Genomic DNA, 15961 nt, shown 5'->3' on the forward strand with positions numbered 1-15961 from the left:
TTAAATATTTACATAAAATTATTTGTCGTAAATAATTAAAGTAATAACATATATTACATCTCATACACACAATTTCAAAATACTTTTTCTTCATTCAGACGGGCCACCCTAAAGTACATACATATACATATTCATACATACATACTTATGTGTGCATTTGCATATTATTCTTACTGTCTTATTTCTGTTCATTTCAGTTCTATTTTAACACGCAGACCAGACGATTTGTTTAAAACAACCGTCAACCGAAATTTCTACAGACCAACAACAATCAAACGGAATACGACGACTTGGAGACTGATAGAAAAACAATTAAACACAACAATAGCAACAAACATCAACAAAAAAAATAAGTATAAAGTCAAATTGAAAAGTGATAAGAACGCAAATAAGAAGAAGATTGTTTTTCTTTAGATGAAAATTCATTTAAGTTCTTTTTACTAAGTACATAAATAACATAATACTGAATATAATATTTACTACTTAATTTAAAAGAATTGAATTTCTTTGTCAGTTAAAAAAATTAAGTTGGAGCATCATCATCATCATCACCACTGACCGACTATCATCAATCAATCTCTCGTCGTGTAATAGCGCTAAAAACAAATTGCCGGAATAATACAAATACAAAATCAAAATTGTGAAGAAGCTGTGATTGTGACAAGAACAATAAATAGTTCATCATTAAATTAATTGTTGATATTTAAAAATAAATTAAAATTAAATAAAAACAATTTGTTTTAATATTTTAAATTATTTTGGACTTGTCTCACTGGCTTTGAGTCATTTGAGAATTAAGTATGTCGGATACATGTGGAATAACAAATATAGATGATAACAGGTAAGTAAACTTATCAAGGGATTAGTGCTCCGTGTTTGTTCGTTTATATTAATATTTACTTTAAAAAAAATATGAATTGGCATATGTAGTGTAGACCAAACCAAAAAAATATAAAATTTTCTTTGGCATGAACGTGAGTGATAAATAAATAAAGATTTGGTACTCCGGTTAAAACAAATAAAGCTGATAACAAAAATGTAAAAAAGTCAAAACCAAAATATAAAATTCTAATGGATTGAGGGATATTACTAGTGTTTTCTTTCTCACCTTTATAAGTTTTATGTTGATAATTCTATACAAAAAATACATTTAGTAATTCTAATAACACTAGTTTACAACAATTTAAATATTTACGAATGTATTTATTTTTTATAAGGAAATGCGTTGCAATAATCTTAAATTATGGTAAATATATGCCATTTTTATTATTCACACTTTTAAGAGTTTTTGGGAAAAGTATCAGATCCGTAAGTTTGTAATTCAATAATAATATGTCCAAAATTTTTGGAAATTTTATTTTTTTTATTTTTAATTTAAAAAATACTAAAATTCGTGCCAAAAATAAAAAAAAATCTAATAAGAAGTGAATTAAGAAAGTCCTAAAATTTATAATATTAATTGTTTTCTGAGTTGATTTTTAGATTTCCAAACAGGTGCAAGCACCCAAACATCAATTCTCATTTTAAAATAACAAAAACCTCTTTATCTCAAAATTTCGACTTATAGAAAAAAATAAAAAAATTAATTAATTAAAGCCCTTTCCAAAAATATACTTTTGGAAGTAAAGGTGATGTAAAAAAATATATGTATTTGCAATAGTTAGCATTATAATTAGGGTTTTAAAAATGCATGAAAATACTAATAAAGAATACTTGAAATATATTTGAAAAGTTTTTCAATTTCAAGCTTAATGCTATACGCACAATTTGGACGAACGACGAATTTTCGTCGTCAGATATAGAACACACTAAAGTATATGAAAATACGCACAAACAGTGCAAATGACGAAATTCGTCATACGTAACGAACTGTTTTATAGGTTTATTTCTATTTCTTACGCAGACGAACGACGAATTGGGTAAAATTGTTTTAAGGCCAATTCTGGAAGCTCGAATTTTCTGAAATTTGGCGGTTGTGAGTATAACTAATGACAATAAAATATTATATTCGAATATTCGAACTTATATTCGAAAATTCGAAGTTATGTTCAAAAATGTGTTTATGGTCTTAAAATAATCTCTGCGTCATATAAACTAAAAATAAAATTTTCGAAAATTCGAACTTAAGTTCGAAAAATTTTTAAAGCCATTAAAACCAGTTATGGTGGCCCAAATTGTCTGAAATTTGGCAGTTTGGAGTACACTTGATGACTCAACAATGCTATGTTGGAATATTTAAAATTAAGTTCGAAAATTCGAAGTAATGTTCGAAAAAATTTTGAAGCTGTTAAAATAATCTCAAAATTGGAGATATTCACAAAAATATAATTTTAGTTCTATTCGAGGTCAATTTCTTATTAAAATGAAATGTATTAAACTTTAGAGCCTCACTCGAAAGTATGAACGGTCGTAGGCCAGCTATTTAGAAAATCTTAATTAATTAATTTAACTGAAATGTAATTAACTTTGGAGCCCTACTTTAAAAATAAAATGTTACTAAAACCAACCAGTTTCATATTTTCTCCCAATGTTGAATTTTTAAAATGTAACTTTTTCATTGTAAAATTAGGGACTTCATATGAAGTAATATACACTCAGACCTCGTTTCGCATATATTGTTTAATACAAATTCTCATAAAACGATACACTAGCTCCATAGAAAATAAAAAGTTTATAAATTTGAATTTAATCCTTAAAAGTCAATCAAAATCGTATAAAAAATTTACGAAATAGATATTTGAGTGTATCTCGAAAACTGAATTATAAAATTATGCAAAGGAGAAACTATTCAGAAATGTTTAATTATATTACAAATAGAACTGAAAACGTTTAAGAGTCTTATTTATATTCATTTATCATTTACTATATATCATTGCAGTTCTTTGTATGAAATTTTAAAAAATTGTGCAGCCTTTCAGTCGTACGATAGTTTGCCAGTCGAAGATTTTAACGACGTTTGTTTTGGTGCAGATTACACCAGTAGCGGGAATATTTACCTTGAAAATTATCCTAAAATGATATCAACTAATCAATATTCGATCAGTGGCAATATTTCCAATAGCAGTTATACTAGCGAGGACTCGTTGGGTGACAATATTTTGGAAGAGAATGGACGAATATCATTGGCCTATGAAAACCTGAGAACGATACCGAGAAGAATAGCTGAAAAATTTGCATTACAAACCAAGTTTTTAGACTTGAGTTATAACAATTTTCATAATATATCATTTTTATCGTTTTTTGAGGACTTGCACACTCTCATATTGGATCGTAACACAAATTTGGATGTTAACACTTTACCATTTTTGCAGAATTTAAAAATATTATGGTAAGTTATTATCAAGCAACAAGAACTTTAAATGCACTAAGAGTTTAATTAAACATTTAGGATTAATAACTGTGATATTAAAAATGTGGTTGAGTGGATCCAGCGTATACGAGTACAATGTCCCAGTCTAGAGTATTTATCAATCATGGGAAATCCCGGTATTAGAGAACCATTCAATTATTGTTCTTTGAATATGCTCAGCAATTCGACTAACATTGATTCGTTAATAATGCCAACAAGTATTGTTATGGATTATCGAGAATACGTTTTACAAATGCTGCCACAACTTCAATTATTGGATGGCGTACCACGTAACACCCTATTAAGTGTTTTTCAAGGTCCTTACAATGATTTGATGTCATTAACATCATCATCATCGCCATCAAACTCAATAGAAAATGGTTCTTCTTCCCAGGGACAAAAATGCAATGACAATGGTAATGACAATGTTAATGTTAATCGAAAAATTTCACCTTCACTAAGCTTTAAAGATATGTTTCGATTAAAACGACGTAAAAAATCATATCCCAGTTCATCTACAAATTGATCTCGTTGAAGAAGAAGAATATCAATCAACAACAAATGTATGAATGCAATGGAAAATTTTGCTTTTTAATAATTAATGACACAATCAGAGCCAATTTATTATCATTGGATGTGTTAAGTTGTACATGGAATGTACGAGGTTGTTTGTTTTAAAAAACAAAGTGAAACAGATCGACGATGACCATTCATACGATACCTACTACTAGTAACAGTGTTACATTAAACATTATATTGTTATTCTTATTATCATTACATATTATTATTTTTATTTTATTAATTAAACATTTAACCCATTCTTATCATCTACAATACTTGTTATACTCTTATTATTAAGAACATACTAATTTAAAAGTTGGAACATAAACTATGTACTATAATATATACATATGTATGTTTGTATTTAGTTATGTATATAAAGAGTATGTGTTATGATTTTTTTAATTTTTTTCCATACTAAACCTAGCCTATTGGCCATAATCGATTACAAATTTATATAAATTATAATAATTTATAAGTTTACTACTAAATTGTTTTAAATTATTTCCATTTAGAACATTATTTCAGTTCACCATAACTATATAAATGTATTTTAGAAGGTTACAAATTTTTTATTATTATTATTATTTTTTTTTTTTTTTGAAGAGCTTTATTTTATTCATTAGAGCCTAGTGCCTTGTTCTAAAAACCAATTGAATTACTTTTTGAATTAAACCGTTTTTACGTTAAATTCCGAATTCAGTTGACAGTTTACCGCCATGTGATGAAGGGTTTATACATACATATAAGTTTGTCATTGCGTTTTTATAATACAAAAACTAAATTTAATTAAAAAAATATTTTTTTATTAAACCAGGGTACATCGATTTCCTGTTAAACAAATTAAAAATATTTTTTTGTTTACTTATTATCAAAGAAAAATTTAAATTAGGGTAGAAGGGGGATCATACGCCCATATAGGCACATCTGCCAATAGCGAATAACTTGAAAATTGAGTAATCGATTTTAATGCATTATCAAATTTTGTTTTCGTTTATTGATTATCTATCATCCCTGAAAATTTTAAACATTAGCTTTAAAGGGAAGGGAGCTCGATGTAATTAACCTGACAAACGCAAAACCATTCGACGCAACAAAAGCTGAATTAAAAATATGGATGAGAGAATCCCATAAGGCCTCTAGGAATAATGAAACGGAGGGTAGAAACACAAAGATTCTATGGTGTGACCCTGATGAGAGCAAGACGAGAAATATCCTCAAAATGAGCAAGTCTGAGGTTAGTATGATGGTACGTATTCTGAGTGGACACACAGGATTACGTGCACATCTATACAAAATTGGACGTGCGGATTCAGACGAATGTAGAGTATGTGGAGAGAACAGTGAAACTCTGGAGCACTTTCTTTGCCAATGTTAGGCATTCGTCAAAGTTAGATCCAAGTATCTTGGAAGTGATGTTATTCCGGAAATAACATTCTTAACCAACACTGATTGGACGATTCTTAGGAATTACATGCAGGAAACTGAGTTTCTAAACATGAAAAAATAATAAATTCAGTTTTTTGTTCTTGAATTGGAGCGCACAACAGGCCCGATAGTGGCCCAGGTGTATTTCTTCGGAGTTGATGTAGTATACATCCTCCTATCAACCTAACCTAAACCAGAGAACTGCCCGTGGGGTACATAGCCAAATATATGTAATGCTTGTGATGTAGAACAAAATTTGGTTAAAATATAGAAAAAATCAGTAATAACTTGTTTTAATTTTTTTGTTAAGTTTTGTGAAATAAACAATAAATATCTGGTTCATTATACTTTGTTTAATGAATTAAAGCTTTAAACAGCAAAATAAGTTTTAATTTTTGTAATTTTTTTTTCCTTTTACTAATGACAAATCCGCTCCATCCCCTTGGCGTATTTACCCCATGGATGGGTTGGTATCGCCGTTTTTGGTCAGTGCGGAAAAGTTAAAAAAAATTGAGAGAAATAAAACTAAAGCAAAAATATCTAAGTATCCGAACCAAGAAAAAAATAAATAATATGTATTGTGGTTTTAATTTGAGGCCGCTTCAAAAAAAGTTGCATATGGTTCACCTTCTATACATTAAATTCTTAGCGCCTCAAGGGCTTTGTTGAGAAAAATTGGCAAAATTTTACTTTTAGTAAGGATGTAATATAAAAACAAGCAAGAATGTTGTATTCGACCATGTCGAATCTTCTCTCCACCATTAAATTTTGTGCCCTAAATTAATATAGACGTTAGATTCTCGGAATACGGTTTTTAGGGAAATTTTTCTTTTTATAAAATACTACACTGCCAGTGTTAAAGTATTTTTCTGAAGCATGGATGCGAAAAAAGGGCATAAAGACCACTTTGCCCAAATCGCAATTACATCTATTCCTGAAAAGATAAATTAAAAAATCCAAAGTGACAAAGTATTTAGCCTTAAAAGCACGTTTTTGTAATATTTTTTATGGTAAAAAAATATCAGAATCATAAAGGGTTTTTTTTAAATCTTATGTTGTTTAGTTTAATCTCTCTGTCAAATACTATGATGATCGGATCTAGATCTCAAACTTAAAAATATTGGTAATTTAAAGTACAAATATACCAAAATTGTGACTTGATATTTAGTCCTTTAATAATATTAAAGGATAATTAAGGACTTCCTTGAAACTTAAGCAAAATTATACTATGATCTTTTATGCTGATGGTGTCCAAGTTTTATCCAATTTGGTCAAAAATAAATACATGAAAAATAATTTAATTTTGAACATATTCAACAAAAATATATAGATATATGCCCTTATTCCAATTTAGCAAAATTTCAAGTTTTTAAAAGTTGTGAATAAAATTTTTTACTGAAATTTTTCAGATGGATGGCTATAAATGATATCTGGGAATGTATTTTAAAAGTTTATCTAAACTATATAATTTTAAAGTTTTATGATGTTTTTATGCTCTCCTGTATAATTTTCCAAATGTTTTATACGTCCTTATCAGGCTCCATGCTTCAATTATAAGCCGATTTTCACTTGGTAGAGAGATTTTGGCTTGAATATTAGTTATGTTGAACTTCTTCGCTATACTCGTATTTTTTGGACAGTTAGCGTTTAAGTTATAGGAGTAGGATCAATAATTGACCGTTCCTCATAAAAATTGGCAGAGAGATTTTGTATTTATGTATTTCCAATGGCATCGATATACTCGTTTTTAAGCCAGTAGAGTGTTAAAATTATTTGCTAAAGCTGTCTACACATTGAGAGAAGTTGTTAGATTTTTGTTTTATACTGCCAAAACAAAATAAAATAAAAATTAGTATGATTATCAAAAAAATCAAATTGAAAATATATTTTCAATTTGAAAAATGTTTAAGAAAAAACATTTTGTTTCTGTTTTTATTTGAAATTTGTTACTATTCTTATACTTGAAAATAAAACAAAAAAATTCAATCGTTTTGAAATTTTTCAACAAATGTTAAAAAATCATACGATTTTTTATTTTTCATCCGTATTTTTAGTAGGTTTCATTTCATTTTTAGTCTATTTACACTATAATGTTTTTAATTTTATTTGAAAATTTTGACATGTCGTACTTAATATTATAGTGTGTAGCCAGCTAAAAGAATAACTTACATGGGAAATAGGGTCAATTATGGAAGACTGGCTTGTATGAAATATGTACTCGTAATTTTAGGAGAACTTATATAGTATTTGGCAGAAAGATTAAACCAAACAACCTGCATCAACTAGCTGTTCCCGTTTGGGCTCTATCGTGTTTTCTACAGACAGAACATACGAAATATGCAGTATAAAAATTATAGTTAAATTTTTTTTTAATTTTTATATATACCTATCTATCAATCTATCTATCTATCTATCTATCTATCTATCTATCTATCTATCTATCTATCTATCTATCTATCTATCTAGAAAAGTTCCTGTAAAATTTTTAATTTGCCCGACAGATGGCGTCGTAGTTCAAATTTTCAGTTGACCGCTAAACTAATTATTATTTTAAAATTTGAGGGAAAATTCCACATGTTCATCAAGACCCAGCAATGCGGTCCGGACATCACTAGTATTTTTAAACATAATTTTTAATAATACCTCCCAACAAAGCTTAAAAGAAGTCGAAAGGATTGCTTCCTAAAATTCGAATGTGGAATATTATTATGTATTTTAAATACAAGTTGTGATTTGAACTTTTTTCTGAAAATTTTCAGAGAGATAGCTATGAAATACTTAAGAACAAAGCAATGTTCCAAAAATTGGTTGTACAACTAAAGGTGTTGTAATTATTTCCTTGAATACTTTTCAAGAATCAGAAGTGCTGTTATAAAAATCATCAATTTTTTTTATTACAGAAATACTATTAAGAAATTAAGAAAGGAAAAATATTTATTATTAAAATATTGAATTTTGTAGAAAATATACAGTAATTTTACTGTTAAATAATGCAAAAAATGGTTGAAATAGGTCCTACCGATTTGGGCTTTTTATGCCATAATTACGTCTAACATACTAGACCTAGCCCCCATAAAAACCCCCATTCAAAAAATGTTTTAAAAATATGATATCATAACCGCCCTAAGAAACTAATACCGTTTTTGTTACAATATCGTTCTTTGGCTTATTGGGATATAGCAAGTTAATTTTTTTAGTATTTCATGTGTGTATTTGGTTTTACGCGATATTTTTGAAATTGTGATATTATACCTTTTATGAAAGTTTTTAGATTGGCGTAATTATTTTGTTAAAATTTCAACTCTTTCATCTTCATATACAGTATTGTTCGAAACCTAAGCAACTTTTTTGGCATTGTATACAAAAGTTGCTTACTGTATTTCAAATCTGATTTTAGTGCATAAAATAATAAAGGGTATTAAGAAAATAAAACTTGATTTTACCAATCGTAAATATAATATTCAATTAATTATATTAATTTTTGAGTTAATATTAAACTCCATTTAATAAATGTTTCACATATAACATGTATAATGACCAATTTTTATTCTTATAACTTTCGTGGTTTTCGCAATATAGCGTTTTAAAGTTTGAAAACTTTAAATATGATCACATCGTAAGGGTTAATGATATACTTTTTGTTTTTCCATCTGAGCTGAGTTTGTCAAAAAATTCTAAATTAAGTAACGTGTATCGGCCTTTTTTTGTGCCATTTCAAAAGTAGATATATTACTTACATGTTATTTCATAAAATAATTACATCGATTACTAATTTGTTTTATAATTTACGAATTACGAAGAGTAACACGTTTATTTATTTTTGTAATACACATTAAACCAAAATTACTATACAATTACAAAAGCTGTGATTGTGGCCCACTCGTAAATAATAGAAATTAACAATTTTCAATTTGATAATTATAATGTTTAGAAAAGAAGTATTAACTAAAACTACACCTTACACAACATAATAAATAAAAACCAACTAGATTATTAGTTCGAAACTCCGGGGGATGTAGTAGATTTTGTTTGAATGTCTGATTATTGTATTGAACGACTGATTGATTTACTTAATGTCGATATGACTGACATTTGGCTTTTTCTTGATATAATTACTTATTTTATGCTAGACATATACATGTACGTATTATTCTATATGTATTTATTTTTATAATGTATGTTAAAATGAATCACTAAAGACTCGCTGACTACACACATACAAGTTAACATTATGACATTCATTAACATAAAAGGCTTCTGTAAATAAATGCTCTTGCTGGTAGTCATCGTTCTGGTCAATTAGATTTTATTTCCAAATTACCAAAAGCACTTTCAAGGGATGAAATCAGTTTTTCGTTATTTTCAATCTTTGACAATTTCGATGTTCTATGATTGGCCTGTTCTAAAGCCCATTGAGCCATTTTAAGGGCTTCTTTGCGCTTGGATCCAAGAGCCCTAGAGTTTGCTATGCTGCTGCAGCACTATTTTATTTAAAATTAAAAAAAACATATCAAGTATAAATTAAAGTGTTTCTAAAATATTAATGCAACAAACTTACCAAATATAAACCATAAAGTGCACGCAAATTGTTTGGATTAAGTTTCAAAGCCTGTGAATAATACGTACGAGCCACTTCAATATTCTCCATACCACCCTAAAAATTATAAGAAATGGTTTTAAGTTTTATTAATATATAAAAAAATTTTAACAACATTAAATAATTGTTTTAAATGATGTAAACTATGTATACAAGAATTTGAAATCGTTTACTCAAATTTTATAATAATACAGGCAAACAAATGTGTCACCCACACTGAAAATAATCCATGCTCAACTTTACGAAAAAAAATTTCGTAACTTCTATTTTCGTAATATTTACAAAAATTTCGTGTATAATACGAAATATTATTTAATAAAACCCTTTTCTATTTTTACGAAAGTACGAAAACCTTTCGTAATATTTTTTTCTTAAATTTTAGCGAAATTAAATATAATTAATATATAATGATTAAATGAAACTACAACATTTTTATAAAATTTAAGAAAAAGTATAATATTATTCTCGAATTATTTTCATAAAAAAATGAAAAATTCGTGTGGAGAATGATTTTGAACTAAAATTAGAAAATTTGTTTTAAAATGAACAAAAATGTTTGAATAAATTAATATTTCGTAAATTTTACCATATTTATTCAAAATTCCCTTTTTTTAATTTATGTAAATTTATTTTTTCAATAATATTTTGCATTATACTAAAATATTTCGTACAATTTCGTATATTTTACGAAAGAATTTCGTGTTGCGAAATGTACGACATTTTTCGTATATATTAGGCATGGATTTTTTTCACTGCAGAGTACAGAATAGCGCTGAATCCACATCTGAACTCAAAACTTCTCTATTACAATATATTTTCGAGATTAACAGTATTTTTCGAAACTTATTAACTTCTGAAGGCATTGATACATATTTATATTTCCTATAAATTCATTTTGGATTTCCATAATGGACATTACAACTTATAATGAAAACAAGAAAAATCATTACATCATTTCGCTCTGAGTAACAAGAGTATAAGAAGATATAAACTGAAATAACTAATTATTTCCAAAAATTTTTAAAGCCATTAAAACCAGTTCTGTACACTTGATGACACTACAATGCTATGTTGAAATATTTAAAATTAAGATCGAAAATTCGAAGTAATGTTCGAAAAAATTTTTAGTTCTTTTCGAGGCCAATTTCTTACATTTTCTAATTTCAAAATAATGTTCGAATAAATTTTAAAGATGTTAAAATTATCTGAAAATCGTGGAGATTCACAAAAATATAATTTTTGTTCCTTTTTCTTATTTTTTCCAATTTCGAACAAATTTTAAAACGAATTCGCAGTACGAATAATTTTATTGTGTTCCATTCGACGAATTTATTTGTTGAAATTTATTAATTGGTGGCGACTAGTTCGTCGTACTATACGAAATTCGTCGTTCGTCCCAATTGTGCGTATACCATCATTTTTTTACTACAATTCGACTTTTTTAAGTAAATTAATGTGACAAACAGTTAAATTTCATAAAGCTTTTACTTTTGACCATTCTACATATTGTAATATATTTATAGTCACACTATTCAAACTTTGTCTTAAATAAATGGTCGATTTTTTTTAATTTTTTTAATTTTACCGCAGATATTGAAGTTTGAGATACAACTAAAACTTCCTCAAAAACACAAATGGAAAATTCTGAATTACAAAAGGAAATTTCTGAAATTTCAATACCAATGCTAATTTCTGAAGTACAATTAGAAAATTGAGTAACATAATTGTTTCTAATTGGTGATTGGTTTTATTTAGTTTTATAAAATACTAATTAATTATTTAAATATACGCCTGGACATAAGAAAATATGTACATATACCTATATCTATATGATAAGAAAATGCATTTTCTTATTTTGCAGTATTATTAAGATTTATATGTAAATATCGTCAACTTAATAGTTTACTCACCATAGTATAACGAATTTCAGCTAATCGTTGATGAACCAAGTGACTGTGAGGATTGTGCAATAAGACCTCTTCCATACAGAAGGCGGCTTTAACATAATCGCCCTCGGACAAATACAAACTACATAATTCCTGCCATGCTTCTTGATCAGACATAAACCTAATATACATTAAATTTAATTTTTGTTTCTTGTTTATACTCTTCAAATTAATTATTAATCTTACTTCTTTAAATATTCATTTAATTCCTTTATGGAATCTACACGACGACCTTTGGCTTTAAGTATGGCAATTTTGCGTTTTCTTGGTGCTGCATTGGTTTCATCTTTGGCAATTATTGCATCTAGTACCTCAATAGCTTCTGAATAACGTTCCATGGCTTCAAGACGCATTGCTTTAAACTTCATTACTCTCATACTTCCTGGAAATTCTGTACTTAATTCCTTTATACATTTGCCCGCAATATCAAAACGGGAAGTATCTAATGCTGCCAGAATAACCTGTTCTAGAATTAGATGCCGTTCGTTGCCAGTTTTTGTTACTTTATCATCAAGTACAGCCTCCCATAATTGAATAACATCATCACTGCGACGTTCGTTATCTTCCCTCCACTTGCGAAAATGATCACGTACATCTAAAAGTTACAAAATTACTTAATTTAAATCGGAATGTTTTAATGTATATTTTTCCATTCATCATAGGCATCCGGTTAATAATTCAAACAATTACTAGTTAGTATTTTCCAAGGGTGTAAATTTAGAAAATGCAATTTTCCACTTGTCATTGACCCGCATTAGCAAATAAATAGACCACCGTGGGTCATGTTTTCTTACCTCTCCAACTCATCTCCTCATAATTTAAGGCCATATTGTTTTATTTAACTTTTCTAAGCTTAAATGATTTTGTATTAATTAAATTATATCAGCAATTTATTATATTCCTTACAATAAATAACAAAAAATCACTGTGACGAAAAGAACACGACAGAGAAATAGATTTTTTTCTTTACAGATGGCTGTCATATTGTAAAAAACAGAGTTGCTTTCTTAGATATTCTAAATTAAATACACAGTTGTACTCGACTGTATAGAGGATGAAATAGGAAGTAATCGGGTAACCAAAAAATAAATTATTGTTAAACCCCGTTTACACGATGCAATTATTGTTCATTTACGTTCACATTCTTCATTCAATCTCCATTTTCGAACTGAATTATTGATTCGCCATACATTTTACTGCGAATTAAAAAAAAAATACACGGTTGTCAGATATTACAACGTTGTCAGTTAAATGTTAAAAAAATGTATGATAATCGTCTGACTTAAAAATTCTCTTTGCAACGTTGTAAGATCTAACAACCGTGTATACATAGCATAAGTTAGTTTAAAATTTAAATATTTATTTATATTTAAAATAGCTGTTACCACGTTCAATTTTATTTACAGCAAAATATTTTTCGATAAATTTATAAAAATTAAAAAAAAAAATTAATAATATGTTTCCACTGGCTTTTTAAGGTGTTTCCACTATATATATAGTATAAGCAAATCTTATTCGAAAAAATACATTTTCGACGTGTTTTTAATTAAATTAAGTGGATTTCGATTTGTCAAAAATTTTTTGCAAACCTTCATGATTTTAACATATTTTCTCCAAATCCACTAGATTGGCTCAAAACCTCTGTGGAAAAATACAGTGTCTCTCATAAGTATTCGAATTTAGGTAAACTATGAAAAAAACCAAATTTAATAATAAATTTTGTGTGCAAAAAAAATAATTTGTTATAGTGTCTAGACAGTCCTTAGGTTTGATATCACGCTTTTTAAAACTTTAAAAATTTACATTTACTTAAATTAAATTAAAATTTTTTATTAAAAGTCGATAAAATTGCTTCACAAAAGATTACGAATTTTTCCTGTATTTCATATTTGATCATATTATACGAAACACAAATTTTAGAATCGAATGGTTTTTATGCATTAAATTGTTTTAAGGGTTTACTATCAACCAAAATGATATATTTTTGGCCCATTTGGTCCACAATTTTTGGGGATTTGTACCTTTTTTATGTAATATCATTAAAATGACGATTTTTGGCAAAATTTGTAGTATTTTCTCTTTTTTCCAGCGATGAAACCAAAATTTGATATTGGGATTTAATGGGGTCTAAAAATAGTATTTTTTGTTACAAGAATCTGTATTTAAACGATCCAAGATATATTATTGATATCATTATTCTGTCGCTAATTCAATATATTGGATCTTAAGTCCATTTTCATAATACTAGGGTCAAAAATTTTCGGGGAAAGTTTTCTTGTTTATATTCTTTTAGATATCAGTTTTTATATATTTGAAGTTTTCAATGCATTGTGGAAGTGTACAACTCCAAAACATGCCTCAAAGTAACACCATTCAATATGGTAGTGCTGCATGCCACTATATCATTATGGTCTAACTCAAAAATATCGATATCTGTTTTAATATTGATTACTATAATCAAAATAAACTCAAAATTTTGGATTTACAGTGTTATTGTAAATGGGAGTGAAAGTTACGAATAGTAAAAACTTAAATCTACTGTATGGGATGACGTTTTTTAAAGGCATGTTTTGGAATTGTATACCGATATAATGTATTGAAAATTTAAAATATATTAGTGCACGAAAAGGGACTTAAGATCCATACAATTCAATTAGAAACAGAATAACGACACCAAAAATACATCTTGGAACTTTCAAGTACAAATCCTTATAACAGAAATTATAATTTTTATATACCTAAAGTGTAGTGTAGTGGTTGTGCAAAACAAATGAAACTAGTGTTGTCAGAGTTGTAGCGGCGCTGGTATGCTCGCGTTCGCCGGGCTTGGAGCTCACCGGATGGGGGTGGTTCTTGCTACCTCTCTAGACACCTACACACACAAATAAAAAACCATACCAGCTAAAAGAAATAAATGAAATAAAATAAAAAGGGGCACCGAGTAGGTTTCTGTCTGTCTCCCTGATGAAACGTTCCTACGACCTATAACGGCTGGCAGATGTTGTGCCAGGATAAACCCTCCCACTCGGGATTGGATAATCCCACCATGACATCCTAATATTAGGGATGTCCCAAAATTTACCCTGCAAACTTTCCTTTCCCTACTTATATTGTTTAACCGATCATTTTAATTGATTAAGACTTTTAAAAATTTCATTTAAACATTATAAATGTTGGATTTTATTATCGAAATTATTCTCAAACAAACTTTAACAATATTAGATTTAAAAATTTAGTTTAGTTTTAATTTTAATTCTACGCTTTACAATTTAGATTTAGTTTTATATTTAGGCTTTAAATTTAGAATTCCAATTTAGCTTTAGTTTTAGATTTAGGTTTAAATTTAAGTTTTAAAATTTAAAATTTTGATTTAGCTTTAGTTTTAGGTTTAAATTTAAATTTAGCTTTAGGTTTAGATTTAAATTTAGCTTTAGTTTTAGGTTTGAATTTGGGTTTAAATTTAGAATTTAGCTTTAGTTTTAGGTTTGATTTTAGGTTTAAATTTAGAATTTAGCTTTAGTTTTAGGTTTGAATTTAGATTTAACTATATGCGCTCAAATTTATGTTTGCATTTCAAAAGTTCATAATTTAGCTCGGGGATAAATAATTTTGCTTGTTTTCACAGGGTTTTTGTTATAAATATATATGGCTTAGACCACCTGAGATCTCAAAATCACGCGTTACTTTGTAAAAGGCTTCTCCCTCGTTGGATGGAGTCGGTGTTGAAGTGGCTTTGCAGGTTTGTGTTTCGCTTTGGTTTAATTTAAAAATTTAGTTTTAAGTTTAGTTTTAAGTTTAGCTTTAAGTTTAGCTCTAAGTTTAATTAATTCTTTTTTTAAATAAAATTGATTTAATTTATATAAAAAATAAAATCAAAAATTTATTTTTTTTATGATGAGGCCACAGACTCCACCTCCTTCATCTCTCCGAGCAAAAATCAAAAAAGGCCGACATTTTTTCCTTTTGGCATCTAGAAACCTCGGCTACCAATATGGCTTCAACAAATTTTCAGCAATTTGTTTGCCTACATAAAATTTTTTTTAAAGATATTTGTTTTTGTTTTTATTCATCTTCTTCCAA

At 27.8% G+C, this 15961-nt stretch overlaps 2 protein-coding genes across 4 annotated transcripts; one reads left to right on the forward strand and one right to left on the reverse strand.

Moving 5' to 3' along the window:
- The first annotated feature begins 209 nt into the window (after positions 1-209).
- LOC111677188 lies at positions 210-4393 on the forward strand. 3 transcript variants are annotated; one of them, XM_046948552.1, is made up of 4 exons: positions 210-444; positions 496-841; positions 2879-3328; positions 3389-4393. In XM_046948552.1, exons 2-4 carry the CDS (start codon positions 801-803, stop codon positions 3873-3875), a joined length of 978 nt encoding a protein of 325 aa, XP_046804508.1. In that variant the 5' UTR covers positions 210-444; positions 496-800; the 3' UTR covers positions 3876-4393. The 3 variants fall into 3 exon arrangements, with proteins under 3 accessions (XP_046804508.1, XP_046804509.1, XP_023294046.2); XM_046948553.1 differs by having other exon boundaries at positions 515-841; XM_023438278.2 differs by having other exon boundaries at positions 212-353; positions 515-841.
- Positions 4394-9110: 4717 nt separating this feature from the next.
- On the reverse strand, positions 9111-12861 carry LOC111677193 (ER membrane protein complex subunit 2-like). The gene is made up of 5 exons (XM_023438281.2): positions 12676-12861; positions 12068-12476; positions 11846-12002; positions 9897-9992; positions 9111-9819 (listed from the first exon to the last, which is right to left on the reverse strand). Exons 1-5 carry the CDS (start codon positions 12707-12709, stop codon positions 9634-9636), a joined length of 882 nt encoding a protein of 293 aa, XP_023294049.1. The 5' UTR covers positions 12710-12861; the 3' UTR covers positions 9111-9633.
- Between the last annotated feature and the right edge of the window lie 3100 nt (positions 12862-15961).

This window comes from Lucilia cuprina, chromosome 4, assembly GCF_022045245.1.
Source record: "Lucilia cuprina isolate Lc7/37 chromosome 4, ASM2204524v1, whole genome shotgun sequence".
In the NCBI taxonomy this organism is placed as follows: domain Eukaryota; kingdom Metazoa; phylum Arthropoda; class Insecta; order Diptera; family Calliphoridae; genus Lucilia; species Lucilia cuprina.